This window comes from Bactrocera dorsalis, unplaced genomic scaffold, assembly GCF_023373825.1.
Source record: "Bactrocera dorsalis isolate Fly_Bdor unplaced genomic scaffold, ASM2337382v1 BdCtg044, whole genome shotgun sequence".
NCBI lineage: Eukaryota > Metazoa > Arthropoda > Insecta > Diptera > Tephritidae > Bactrocera > Bactrocera dorsalis.
This window is the reverse complement of record NW_026038095.1, coordinates 36,334-51,467: the sequence shown is the minus strand read 5'-3', so window position 1 is coordinate 51,467 and position 15,134 is coordinate 36,334. Positions and strand designations below refer to the sequence as shown.

The 15,134-nt window shown below is 41.0% G+C and overlaps 1 protein-coding gene across 2 annotated transcripts; it reads left to right on the top strand.

The window, feature by feature from the left end:
- The first annotated feature begins 1,712 nt into the window (after nt 1–1,712).
- LOC105223944 (protein hairy) lies at nt 1,713–6,643 on the top strand. Of its 2 annotated transcripts, none has more exons than XM_011201851.4 (3): nt 1,713–2,327; nt 4,380–4,475; nt 4,704–6,643. In XM_011201851.4, exons 1-3 carry the CDS (start codon nt 2,229–2,231, stop codon nt 5,601–5,603), a joined length of 1,095 nt encoding a protein of 364 aa, XP_011200153.2. In that variant the 5' UTR covers nt 1,713–2,228; the 3' UTR covers nt 5,604–6,643. The 2 variants fall into 2 exon arrangements, with proteins under 2 accessions (XP_011200153.2, XP_011200154.2); XM_011201852.4 differs by lacking the exon at nt 1,713–2,327 and adding an exon at nt 2,413–4,243.
- The last annotated feature ends 8,491 nt before the right edge of the window (nt 6,644–15,134 follow it).

The following is a 15,134-nucleotide window of genomic DNA, read 5'->3' as shown; positions in this document are numbered from 1 at the left end:
TTCGAGAAGAAACTTCTCATAAAGATAAGGTACGGGATGCCTTTGGGAAGATTCGAGATAAGCAACAACAAGAGACACAATATGCAAAGACAGAGGAGCTGCATAACGTTAATAGGCCAGGACTTTTATTCTACCAAAGACTGTCAACTCCAACTCGTCTGCATTCCTCAAAGTTATTTTAGGTATGTTTTCTGCCGAGACAGCAACAATAAGAAGTAATGTTCTAGAAAGCATTAATTTTGCTACAAAATATACATTCACAAATAATAATAATAAGGCCTTTTCTTAGAATATACTAAATTTTTTTTTTTATTTTTTCTTTTATTCTGCTAAAATAATATGCACCTGTTTACATTCGAAATTTAAATAATTTGTATATTTTAGCAAAAAAGTGTCCATAAAACACAGCAACTGCTTTTGTCATAATTTCTTAAAGAGGATTTCCCCCACTTTGTATGCACAAAGCACACGGCGCACGGCACACTCAGCGACACGCCACACTACCCCAAATGGCGCTTATTAGTTATGAAAATACTTACTCAAAGTCACGTTAACTTTCGTATGAATCATCCGCAAAAACCAAAATGCAAAAACAAGTGCCAGCAGAAAACCCATACAAAGAGAGCGAGCCCCACAATGCTCACACTCAAATTGAGCATAAAATCACTCAATTTCGTACAACAACAAATACGCGCATCGACTGAGCGACTGTCGACTTAAGCGCTGCGGAGTGGTGCCCCAGTACGTCACTCACTTAGACGCTATAATTAACAACTCGTTTGACCACCTATACACACACACATACATGCATTGCATACTCATCTAATTGTGGCGCTCATGCGCTCTGCCGCGATAAGTCAACGTTGAACACAAACAACATTTGCGCTTGGCACGGGACGTCATAGCGCCCCAACGCACACCGCTAAATTACACTCACCCGCACGCTAGCACACACACAACACGAGCGCTAAACGATGGAAGCGAGCAAGCAAGCGAGCAGCAAGCAAGCAGGCCGAAAGCCAGACAGACACACGTTCCGTACCGTTGTTGGCCGATCGTATATTTTTTGGTCGTGTGGCGGCTGGCTGCGCTTGCCCTAGCACCTACAAACACACGCACTCATACATATGTATACATATATACATACCTTTGCGCTTTTGTGACTATGTATGTATGTGGTATATGTCGTGCGGTCGTGCCTCACCTCTGATCTCTGCACCTCGGCGCGCTGCCTCTTCGCTAGCTTACCTGTGTGCGCTCAGGCTGCCGCATAGCAAATTTCAACAATGCTCCCGTGGTCGCCGCCGCCGTCACCTACGTCTCCGCTACTCTTCGCTGTCTTAACCGCACACAACCCTGTGCAACAGCACCGTGATTTAGCCAAACGAACCTGTCGATCAAGCGTCAGTTGTGCACTGTGTGCCAAACGCGATACATACATACAACAACTACAAACATTTGCACTAACAACACCAACACCAACAAAAAAACTCACACACTCAACGCCAGCAGCGCAATTTGCCAACGCAGTCGTTGTAATCAGCTCCTAAAAATTCCGTAGGAAACACACATACACGCGCACAAACACATGAACAACACATATAGAACCCAACCGCGCAGCGCAAAATACCCAGCAACCGAATCAAGGCGCGCGCAGGCAGCAACCAAGCAAACAAACAAACAAGCAACAACAACAAGCCACTGCCAGTGGTAGCAATCGAGTCTGGGCCGACCAGTTGACGAGTCTTTTAATCGCACTGCGACTAGAACATTGAATTCATTCGCTGAACGAACGTCGTGGTGAACGCAAGAGACTCGGTCACAAGCGGAACTCGCAAGCTAACGGTTGTCGTCTGACAAAAGCAAAGCAGATATTTACGTTAAGTGAACGGAAGCAGATATTCAATACAAAAAAAAAGTCGATCGAAATTCGTCGCGTTAAATGAAAGTGAATTTTTATTGAAAACTAATTGACTATTAACACTTGTGGATTTTATTTATAAAAAAAAATAAAACAACAAATAAATTGTGAAAATATACAAAATTTTGTATAAAAAGTGAGAGAAAGAACTGAAAGTGAAATTGCCAAATAAAAAATTTTGACTTGGAAGCCAAAAATAAACGCAAAGTAATTATAACAATTGCAAAGGCTTGCTAAAAAAGCAACAACAAATTGTGATAACCAATAAAGTAATTGTGATTTGTTTACAACTCAACGCTATTAAAATATGGTAACAGGAGTAGCTGGTCCAAATATGACAGCCAACGTTATGGGAGCGCCAGTGGTAGCGCTGAAAGATGCGCCCGTAGTTAAAAGCGATCGTCGGGTAAGTTTCAAAGCAGCAAGCAAAGAATATAACACACAAATAAATAATAGCAAAAAATTATAAAAAAATGAAAAGTCACAAATTAAGCAAACCCGTGCAGCGCGTGTCCACACTTCATACGCGAAGTATTACACCCACCTGCCACACAGCGTCCATTTGTGGACGGCTGTGGTCAGCGGCGTTGGCTTTTGCCGCCATTTCGGGCAAACGATGCGACGGCACGCAACATTTGCCGCCACTCACGCACTACCATGCACACATAGCGGCATTTAGCTAGAATTAGACCCACACAAATGCTGGTTTGCCCCAAATCCAAATCCGGCGCGTGCGGCCCACAAGCAAAGCGGCACCACCAACCCAGGCAACGCGCCGTATTTGTGCCTATTTTTATTTTGCATTTATTTTTCTTCTTATTGTTATTGGAGTTTTTACGTTTTCATTCACAATATCGTGAGTGTCGGTGTTATTGTTGTAGCGCGCATTTAAAGCGCGACGTTAGTTGGCGTAAGTGGTGCCTAATTTTGGGAAAGTCAACTTCTGTCAACAGCCAGCGCTACCGCCGCTTACGGCAAAGTCCAATGCGCCAAGCGCTGCTTGTGTTGTGTGCTCCAAAAACATTCGTTGGCGGTGGCGGACGCCAACTACGTACTGTTAGTTTCCTACGCGTCTGTGACACAAGCAAACAGCTGGGCGGCTATTCATTCATATTCCATGAATGGCTGCAACGTAATTGGAACGATTTTTTTTGATGACTTCACTAGCGTGTTTGTTGACTGTCGTGTGACGCCTTCCACTCATTGCAGGCATTATTCATGTGTCTGTTTTTGGACATTGTTTGTTTTGGAAGATTGCTTTATGGCTGTGTGAATGTGGGTAGTACAATTTTGGCAGCAAAGCGCACGTAATGTGGAAATTAAAAAAAATGAAACTAGTACAATTTCATAAGAAAATTCATAAAATTCATCATTAGATAATTATTAAAGCGCTGCGCGTATATCGCCTTTCTCGAACGACCTTGCGCGCCGCGCACATTCTTGTGTTGCACGAGCCAATCATAGGCGCCTTGAAATTTCCACCCAGCGCGTTGATTTTTCGGCGGCCGTACGCGCTGCTGCATAGGCCTATGGCTGCCTTTGGCAAAATTAGTTTAACCTAACCGCACATTCATAAATACCGCAATAAAGTCTGCATGTGTGCGCGCGCTTATTTTTAACTAATGCGCTGCTATTTTTGGCCATTTCTCAAATTGGTCAGTCAGACATTTATTTTTTGGCCAAGTGTGTGCACAAGTCACATAACAACACAAATTTTGCGCGACGCGCTTTCATTAAGCGACTACAAATTTCACTACACCTTATTGTTGTTTGCGCACTTTTTTGGTGGCATTTAAAGGCATTTAACGCCATTGGCGCGGCCGCCAGACGTGGTCGGCGCGCGGTGCTGCTGTAACGTTTAGCGGATGGTGTTGGTGTTGGCGCACGGCGGCGACGCGCAAATACGCAAGGCATTTCATTTCGGACGTGCAGGCGTTTTATTTATAGTTGCCAACACATTCACCACACTTAAAATAACGCACGCGATTGTCGCCGCCACGCCACCTTGCCAACGCGCCACCGCGCTTGTTGGCCGAGTGCCATAATTGCGGCCACGCTATGTATCCAATTAAAGCGCGTACCATGCAAGGCGTGCGCGAACGTGCGCCACACTGCCAATGGCATTAATGGATACAGCGCAGTCACATTACCGACAGCTGTACAGGCCAAAACAGGCGCGCGTGTTTGTGGAGGTGGTGCGCAGTAAAAGCGACGCGACGCCATGCTCAGTGAGGGCCATTGCGCTGCACACCCGCGTTGTGTGGTACACGTATGGAAAATGCATTACATTGTATGCGGCGGCACAGTTAGACAGTTTTATAGGTAGACAGCCATATATATATAATTATCTCACCTCATTGTAGAAACAGTTTGCGCGCTTTAATTGGCAGCTGCAAAAAATGCAACTTTTCAATTTAAGTCAAAACGACTAATGAATATTTTTTATTGTTTTTTACAGTCGAACAAGCCGATTATGGAAAAACGCCGACGCGCCCGCATTAACAATTGCCTAAACGAGCTGAAAACGCTGATTCTGGACGCCACAAAGAAAGACGTAAGTACAACTATACAGATATATACATAACGCCTACCCTTAACCCACACTACCCAGACATCCGCTCATCGCAAAGCTCATGCCATTTTGGTCGGCAACGTAATTTGTAGACCATGCACCAAACGCACACTTTTTCTGTCCTCCCACCACTCACCAACTGCAGACCATATTGCAAGCAAAATAAATTAATTTCCATTTTCTTCTTTTTTCTCTCTTCCTTTTCAATAGCCTGCGCGTCACTCCAAATTAGAAAAAGCCGATATTTTGGAGAAGACTGTCAAGCACTTGCAAGAACTGCAGCGCCAGCAGTCCGCCATGCAGCAAGCTTCAGACCCTAAGGTCATCAACAAATTCAAGGCCGGCTTTGCCGATTGCGCCAACGAGGTGAGCCGTTTCCCCGGTCTGGACCCGACTGTGAAGCGTCGTCTGCTGCAGCATCTCAGCAATTGCATTAACGGTGTTAAAACCGAATTGCATCAACATCAACGTCAAATGGCTAGCGCCAGCGCACAAATGTTGCCCTCACCGCCTAGCTCACCCGAGCAGGATCCGCATCATCTGCAACAACAACAGCATGTTGCTGCTGCTGCCGCCGCCGCCGCCGCAGCGGCCAGCGGTCATCCCTTCCTTGTGGGCACACAACTGCAGCACACAATGAATGGTTATTTCCTGCCTAACGGCATGCAAGTAATACCCACCAAATTGCCAAACGGCAGCATAGCGCTGGTATTGCCACAACAACAACAACATCACCTACAACAACAGCAAGCGGCGCAAGCGCAACAGCAGGCTGCACACCTGCAACAACAAGCACAACAACAATTGAGCGCTGCGCAAGCTGCCGCCCTAATGTCAATGCCCAGCCGCACCGCCTCGACCAGCTCAGCTTCGTCGCACAGCTCATCCGTCTACGAGCGCGCGCTTTGTTCGCCCACTAACAGCGTCGCACATTATGCGCCTCCCAGCCCCGCCAACTCATATGAGGCTATGGACTGCAAACCCTCAGTCATACAGCATGCGCCTACACTATCACAACAACAGCAACAACAATTAAACCAACAACCACTTTCGTTGGTCATCAAGAAGGATATCAAAGTAGAGGATGAGCAACCTTGGCGCCCGTGGTGAAGTGTTTTCCCCACCCTCGTTGGTGAATCACTCAAGTGACTGATAAACGCCCCCGCGTAATAATAGTGTGGGGCGTCTAAAATATATACCAAAGCGGCGTAGGGCCCTTTAGTGGCTGGCGTAGCAGGCAGAGCGTTCGACAGCTATTGGCACTCCTCCCCGGCCGACATTCGGCGGTCCATGCCAGCTGTTTATTTGTTTGGCAAATACGGACACTGGTTAAATGCGCTGGCGTTGCGTCGATAGCCGCAACGTACACTCATTCGTAGCTATTTCGCGCACTTGCCTTCGTGTAAATGACGTTGAAGTTGAAACTGAAAATATCGCGCGCTACATAGTGATCTCAATAGCAGCAGCAGCAGCGCGGCGGTAGCAGGCGCTACAGTGAGTATGACGCAGTTGTGCGCCCGTGCGCACTAAAGGAGAAAATCACAAAAGCATTGGGAACGTGTCGAACGACAGCACTTAATTGACTACCTCAGCAATACAGGAGCGTAGCGCGGTTAGCCGCGCCTCAGGGGCGCTTCATTTGAATTTCACTCAGCTATCTCATTGGAGTATTACAAGTATAAATATATATATAGAGAGAGTAACTAATAATTGGCGAATCGTCAAACTTCGTAGTCACTAATAATTTAAAAAACATAATTTTATAAGAAAAATCTAGTTTTTATTGCTTTTATATGTATTTTTAGTTGACATTTTCATTTCTCATTTTAAGTTACATGCACTTATATAATAATATTTGTGTCAGCACTTGTGAACAGTTAACAGAAATGACAAAACAATGAAATCTTATAGGTCTTCCCAACTTGTAAAGTAGTTTGCACTTAATGTATTTACATTATGTGCATAGAGCATATACATATATTTAAATATTTTTATTTAATTTTAAAACTATTTGTAAATTATTTATCTAGTTTATAAGAAATTAAAATTTTTTCAGAAAAGAATAATTGAAAAAGTAATACCTGAAAGAAAAAGCACTAAATTAAACAAAAGATAATAAAACTGAATTTTATCATTTGAAACTAAAAAAATTTCTTTTATTTGGATATATCGATACTTTTAGTTTGGGAGAAAAGTGAGTGCTGAGAACAACCCTAATATTAGTTTGGAGCAACAGAGAGGGAGGAGCACAAAGCACCGTAATGTCAGTGAGAAAAAGACGTTAAAAGCACGGAGGGCGCATTTGATGCAATTTTTTTAGAAAATTTTATGAAGGAAATGAATTTAATAATTTACAAGTAATTACCTTAAAATTTAAAATTTTTATCGCTAACGAACAATCGATGTTCCAAGATCACGTGTGATCCGAGATAAAGTCGCTTTAACACGATTATATCAAAAACTGCCTCTATAACAAAAAAATTCAATAAAATAATATTTACTTTGTCGTAGACAATTACTGTCAACAGTTCAACCAAATCCGAATAGATTAGGTTAGGTTAGGCTAATCTGGTAGGCCAATAAGCCACACATACACCAGTTTTGGTCCTTTGTAATAGCAGATGGAATTCAGTTGCTATGTCCAAGACGAGTACTCTCTCTTTAGGGTGCCTGCGCTTGAGGCGAATTTTAACAGACTTTGCGGCCTTACTATCGATGTCTCACCCAGTGTATCTCTCTGTGGGGACCACAGATGCTTACAGTGTAGTCTTGCCAATGCGGGACAAGAGCACAAGAGATATGCATGTTTCCCTGGTGCCTTGCTCTAGACATTTCCTGCATTCTTCTCGATCTGTTAGCCCCATCCTGAGGGCGTGTGTCGCCACCAGACAGTGACCAGTTAGTATTCCTATCATGTTCTTACAGTCTCTTCTATCGAGTGCCAATAGTAATTTTGTGTACTTCCAATCTACCGTTTTGCACATGACTTTTTTAGTTTTGCACTCAGATAGCTCGCTCCATCGTTTTTTGACTTTCTTTATCATGCTTATGTCAAGATCGTCGTATAGACAATGCATGGGTTTCTCAATATTCATCACGTTTTCGGATGTTAGCCGTATACCTTTCTTTGCAATCTTGTCCACTATTTCATTTCCCTCGATGCCTTTGTGGCCTGGCAACCCGTAGGAATGAAGTTGCTTACTTCTCTCAACATGTTCCACTGCTGACCTGCTTCCCAAGACACTTCTGGCCGATATGCGATACGAGGTTACTGCCTTGATTGCTGCTTGGCTGGCTACGTACGTGTTGACTCTGGCCTGCAGGTGCATGATTAGAGACCGACACCGTGGCGGCAATAGTAAACACCTCAGTTTGAAATATACTGCAGTGGTCCGATTGGATTTGACGATTTGTTTTGACCTTTTATGGTAGATTTTAGAAAAAAAAGAGCAATATCTAGCGTTGAAAAGTTGTATTTTTAGAAGAGAAATCGCTGAGTAAAGTCGAAGAGCGCGTGCATGCGAACGATAACCTGACAAAAGTCAACTATCTTGTATTCTCAAAGCGCCGACTGAACGTTTGCGAGATAGCTCAGTTAATATGCATAAACTAAAAATCAATAACCCGTCGAAACATAGAAATTCCATCCAGTATTCACAAACTGATTTCCTGTAGAAAGAGCAATACGGTTAAATAGCACACCGATTTACTACTCCAACGTCGCAATGGTAAAATTGGTATAATTAAGCAACGAATATCCACCCAATCTTTCAGATTATTTTGTTCCAAACTTTGAAAAGTTGTTCTGCGTGTGACCATCTTTTCTTTCTTTAAAACTAAGATTATAACTTTCCACTATTAGAGAAGAATCATGAAACAAACGAAACAGAAAATTAGTGAAGAAAATATAGCAGCCGTAGCTGAGAGTGTACACGAAGACCGTAGAGAATTGATTCGGCACCGTTCGCACCAACTCGGACTGAGGTATGGAACGACTTGGCGCATTTTACGTCCAGGACTTAAATTGAAAGCGTGCAAAACACAGCTTGCTCAAGAACTGAAGCCGCTTGACCTTCCCAAGTGGCATCGTTTAGCTCTATGGGCTCTTCCCAGTTCCTAGTTCCTAGAAGACGTTTTCGAGCCAAATTTTATTCAGCGATGGAGCCCATTTCTGGCTCAATAGGTATGTAAAAAAACAAAATTGCCACATTTGGGACGAAGACCAATCTAAATAGATTCAATTCTGCCAAGCAAGAAAAAACCATGTTTTGGAATGTTTTGTTTCTTCAAAAGTGATGCCGGTGAGAACATAACCGTCAATGGCGACCGTTATCGCGCCTTGATAACCCACTATTTGATGTCTGAAATTGAAGCTCGTGATCTCAACCACATTTGGTTTCAACAAGACGACACCGCTTTCCAAATATCGCATCAATCAATGGATTAATTGAGAGAACACTTCGGTGAGCAGATAGTTTCACGCTTTGGGTCGATCGATTGGTCAGCAAGATAGTGTGATATCACACCGTTAGACTTTTTCCCGTGGGTATACGTTAAGTCTAAAGTCTAAACGGACAACCGACCCTTCGATTGGGGCTTTAGAGCAAAACATCACGCCTGTCATTCACCAGTTACCACTCAAAATGCTGAAACGAGTAATCGAAAATTAGACCCAACTGATAGACCATCAGAAACGTAGCCGGGGCCAACATTTGAAGGATATAGTCTTCAAAAAATCAATGCCAAAGAATGCTCTTCCAATGATAATAAACATTCCCAATTAAAATTTAAGTTTTTGTGTTCTTTCTTTAAAATAGTAGGGAAACTCGAAATAGATCAACCCTTATAGCTTAATACTATTATTATATACTATACTTATATATGTATATGTAGATATATAGTCGGATAGTAGAGCTCGAATTCGCATTGTCTGCTTATTAATTTCGGACGTTGCAGCTGACCACGAAAACTTTATGCTCTTGAGCTTTAAACGCTAAATACCAAATTATTTTTATAAACTCAAATATTTTGCTGTTTTTTTAATAAAAAATGTCGAAAACGCTCTGAAAAAAATATAAAACAAATTGAGAAGCTCTCGAGGTCTGTGTGACCGCATTGAAGCGTTCTTTTGAATTATATTATATACATATGTATGTAAGTAAGTAGGTACGAACATTGTTTGGTGGTCGTCGCTCGACAGTCGGCGGTCACGGTGTGTCGCGTCGCAACGCCTAGTTTAAGCCAAGTTCATTAACTGACATTCCAAGTTGAAAGCGCAGTTTTTTGCACACGCGCCGCCGTCAAAACAAAAACAACAAAGTAAAATGAAATCAAAAAATAACAATAGCAACAGCAAAGCATTTAACAAGATAATTAAATGTTAAAGCGTCACACGTCCGCGCGCGTCCCTGTCTGCTTAGTGGCCAAGACATTGCCAATCGCCGCCGTTGCGCTGGAGCTGCAATGCGCATCGCCACGACGTCGGACGTCGGCTTGGTGTGAATGCGAGCATTTAAAATTCAAATTACACTTGAAATTATGAAATTAATTCGCATCACGTTTAGATGGGTCTTCGGCGTTTTACTTGGAAAACAGCGAGTTATTAACGCGGCTTAGTAAACAAAGTGCCGACGACGCGCATATAAAGTCTATTTGTCTACATATGTATGTATATGTATGTATATAGGTATTTATATGATTTTGAGCATTATATGTATCATTTGATAACGTACAAAAGCAATGATAACACATGCATGTATGAATATTAAAATAAGGTCGTGGCAATAAGCGCATTAAACACCATAAATCGATCATAAATTTCAGGCAGAACTTAATACAAGTTAAACGCTCAGTAATACTGCAGATAACATTTTATGCAACAATGTAAACTGGTTAGTATTTATCAGTAGAGTGAGAAGAGATTGCAACCACAGCCGGGTAAGCTTCAACGCGACGGATCCGGGGACTGTTAAGTCATTGCTCAAAATTAGGTGAGGGATATTGTTTTTTACCACTGTCATGATGACAAAAAAGCATTATGTGACTTAGGTCAAAATTATGCAAAGTAAAAGAATTAGGAGAATGGAGCCATGTGTAGAAGTTCACGCAAGTGAGGAAAGTTCTATGAACACCATTCACTTGGGAGTGGCTAGAAACGATGCTTTTACATATGGCTCAAACAGCTCTCGACTGCCGGGCTAAGATCAAGTATCCGCTGGGTAGCCAAAAAATATAAATTTTTTCTCCCCAAGAAGGTGCTCATTTGTCGGAATCGACGATATCAGATCACTGTAACATATAAAAACTGAATTAACAAAATCTAGTTTTTGTATGAGAAAAACTTTTTACTTGACAAGATATCTTCACGAAATTTGGCACAAATTATTATCGAATGCAACGCTACATTATCTGAAAAAAAATTCAGATCAGACCACTATAGCGTACAGCTGACATACAAACTGAACAAACAATATAAAGTATTTCCATAGAAACTATTCGTGAAGGCTATTTTAGCTTCTGAGTTGCCCTATGAATACTTACATACGTCCAGTATCTCTAATATGTGGTGCTTCCCAATTCAAAAAGCACAGATATCCCGAGCGTTACCTTGTGGCTTGTGGGAACTTTTTCACGCATCTATGATCGGTCTTCGAATTAAAAATTTCCTTTAAATTTCAGAGCGTGGTCGAAACCGAGACATTTTAATTGTATTTTTAATAAGGTGCTGGAGCAGCTCTTTTGGCCAATTTTGGTTTCTCGAAACCTTGGTTCATATGAGGGGATTTTAATGCCGCTGTTTTCATAATGAGACTTCTAAAGGCCTAGGTGCGTCGTCAAACATTCGTTCTATGTATATACACACTTACCTAAAGTACCTAATAATAACTTTGACATTACAACAACAATTATAATACTTATATGAAATTATTAAGCAAAACACTACTTTAAATTCTGTAAACAAAAACAAAAAAAATTGTTATTTTTATATTTAAGCTGCTATTAATAAAAACAAACAGATTTCAAACACGCATAATAATTTTCGATTAGCATATTGTATATACATACGTGGGTATGTATGTATATGTGGTCATATCTGATTATTAAAGTATAGAAGTGTTTTTATGAAAATTTACTGCGTACTCATAAAGTGATTTAAATAAAAACTTGCTCGTTTTGGGTACACACAGCGCGAATACATATGTACATACAGTACATACATACATATGTAGAATATATACTTGTATGTATGAAATAATTTATATTGTGAAGCGCACACGAAAAACAAAACGTTTGTACGCGTGACCTTAACAGTCATGGCACTGGCAAAATAGCTACACTTCAATGAGTCACGTGTTGCTGTTGACTTTTATTGCTTGGCGACATAAAAAAGCTGTGCGAACGAGAGTAGTTTGGCGTGAAAATACCAGCTGGCAAAACCACAGATGGAATTTCCACAAATAAATACATATTTCAGTGGAGCATTGGCACCTACCGATAACTATTCAATACTTATGCATATTCATAACTAAAGTGAGATCGACTTAGTGGAGATAATAGCATACGTATGTATGTATGCGATTATTAGATACCATGACGGTAAACATCGATGTAAAATTTTCCGTTGCTGAGCGAGAAAAAATAGTTTCAGCCTTCCTTCTCATTTGTAAAAAAAACAAAAAAAAATTTGGTTCGACAAATCTGCTCCAGAATATTGAAGAGACGATAAAATTGTAGTTCCGAACGATCAGTAAAGATATCGTCAATATTTTCGCCTTCTTTGGTTAGTTCGCACTTGAACGCACAGCAAATTTGAGGTTATTTTGTTTATCGTGAAAGCAGAAATTCATGGAGCATCACTTTCACCATCAATTCTTACTATTTGCTGTAGGCACCGTTGATCATCTCCAACCAATATCCAATTAGATTTAGGAGTTCTAATTGCATTAGTTGAAGCCAACCAAAGGAGAAGAACTAAACATAGGGTTCCATTTAGCTCTAATATATGAACTTTGTCTAAAATGTTCGCGATCAGCAACTTGGCATGAAGTTTCCAAAGAAGTCTTCACTCATCAGCGCGTGGTATTCATTCATATTCAGAGAGGACATTTTAAAATCGCTTACAAAAAATTAATAGAAATCTATCGACATTGATTTTCTATGCATCTTCTCGGTTTAACTCTCTTAAATCGTATTAAGAATTATTCAGGAAAATGAATTCTTTGACAGGAGAATGTATGGACTTTACATATCTTAAATCCATTCAGATAGTAGGGCAGCGATACAAGCCTTGAACTCATTAACAGTGAGTTCAGGGTTGATTAAGGAGTGCCTAACTTCGCTGTCAATAGCATCGAGTGGCTTTGTGATAAGACTGGTATGGGTGCCAGGCCACAACAGAATTGCAAGAAGTTGTAAAGCTGATGAGCTCTTGTGTTCTATTACTAAATGACTGGGCTTCTCGGGAGTTTGGCCCAAGATCGATCGCAACAGATCTAATGATCCATTTGTATTCAGTAATCCTAGCATCCTAGTGGGGCTTTTAACAGGTTATTGCGCTATAAGCGTCCATGGGAATCTTACCGAACGCCATTTGCAGATGTCGTATGGAAGAAGATAAGGTGAAAATAACCCAACACTTCCTTCTTGACTGTCCCGCGTGTGGGAGGTCAAGACTTAAGTACTTACTTTCAGCGCATATTTTCAGACATCCCAATTAGCTGGCGGTAATGAAAATTAAACGCCTGTACAAATTTGTATTGGCTACTTAACGTTTTGCTAATTTATAAGTTCGAACACAGGAGTTCTTCTTTTCTATGGCTTCACAAAGAACTACATATAGCATTCCACGTGCGATCTCTCTAGATCAGCCACCTAACCTAACTTGTTTTATTTGCTCGGAATAGAGTTATACATATAGAGAACAGTAGAAAGAAGTCAGTTCAAGTCAGTTCATATACCAAAACGACCACAGCCAGTTTTTTAAGTTTTTTGTTAAGCCTGGATGTGGTTAAGAGAGCTGCCTTATAAAAAATTTCTGTGAACCATTGCGGTTAAATGGAATATTATTGCTAAAAGTGATCCCTAACTCATCAGAGTACTTCAAATCATCGACATAAGCTATTCCTAAAGACACTTCATACAGCAGAAGCATTTATCAGTCCTAATAGAAAAACTTGCGATATCGATTAGGAGGTCTCCCGTTCCCACATCAGTCGGATCTACATAACCGGAAGGGACCCGAATTATTTATCCGGTTAAAGACTGTAAAATCGGTAGAATTCTAAGCTACAATAACAACAACATCAGTAGGAGGTCTCCAATACTATCCACTTTATTTATTTTCGTTTGCGCTGACTTTGAAGGCTTCAATAAATATAATTTAATAAATTAAGTATGTACCAAAAATATCAGTAAATATATCTAGTTATGACCAAAAAAAAAATTTAACCGCCAGTAAACATTTGGACGCGCGCCGATTTTTTAATATCGCTCGTACTTTTTTTTTCAAATTCAATTAAACGAAAAACAATGAATTCGTGGAACCGAAAATTAGCGGCGCGTAAACACATAACCGGAAAACAAATACCACCTCTGCCCATACTACATATATACATACATATGAACGTAAAATTCAATTCCGGACTGGGTGGGAGTGCAATAGCTGGTAATAAAAACTAAAAGTCAACAAAAACCAATAAAAATAACGACAACACAACAAATCAAAGTCGCGACTAGCGGCTGTCCGCCGACGTTTGATATGACCGAATAGCGTGTACGCGAAATTTTGTAAACAACAATATGCAATATGTGCGTACTACATATATGTATGTAGAAGAAGAAGCAGCGGCACTAGCAGCCAAAATATCCATTCGAGCTGTATGAGCGAACGAACTGGGCGCTGCAAAGGTATTTGGCCCGCCGGCCCTGAGCAAATCACGGTAAAAAATAAACAAATTATGCGAGGGAAAAACAAATTCGAACATTTTGACTTGGCTTAGCACACGCATATAGCGATGAATGTACGAGTGCGGTATGTTAAGTACTTAGCATTACCAACGAATAACGTTATTATAGCAAGAGAAATTACTTACATGTAACTGTTTTGAAGATGGCGAATCTGCTTTGAAGGAGTCCGCGACTGTTCTATTGAACGGAGAAGTCAGTGCCACCGTTTCCAGGGATTCATGAGTTTGATGTGGAACAATCTCCGCCTACTTCAAAGCAAGAGTGCCTGCTTCAAGTGGACACTATCGTATGGGGTTATTCAAGTAAAAGATCTGCGTTAGATAACTATATTATTGATCCCAGGCGAAAGAATACCCAACGTTTACGGATACAGTTTTTAATGCTTTAAAAGCTTTGTAACGAAACTGAAATCGTCCAGAATTAGATTGGTTGGGGGGCAATATCGCAAAATTGTCGTATTAAACCCCTGGAACAGGTGCAATGGGCTTGAAGATTACGGGTGCAATAAACTATTTCAATAAAACATCTGATGTTTAACCCTACATCCGGTCAATATACATTCGAATGAGATAAGAGGCAATGCTCATGGCCAGGCGGCTCTTGATTTTAGGTCACTGGAACCGGGCTAGATGTCACTATGGGCATGATATCATACTCGACCTTATTAATGAACTC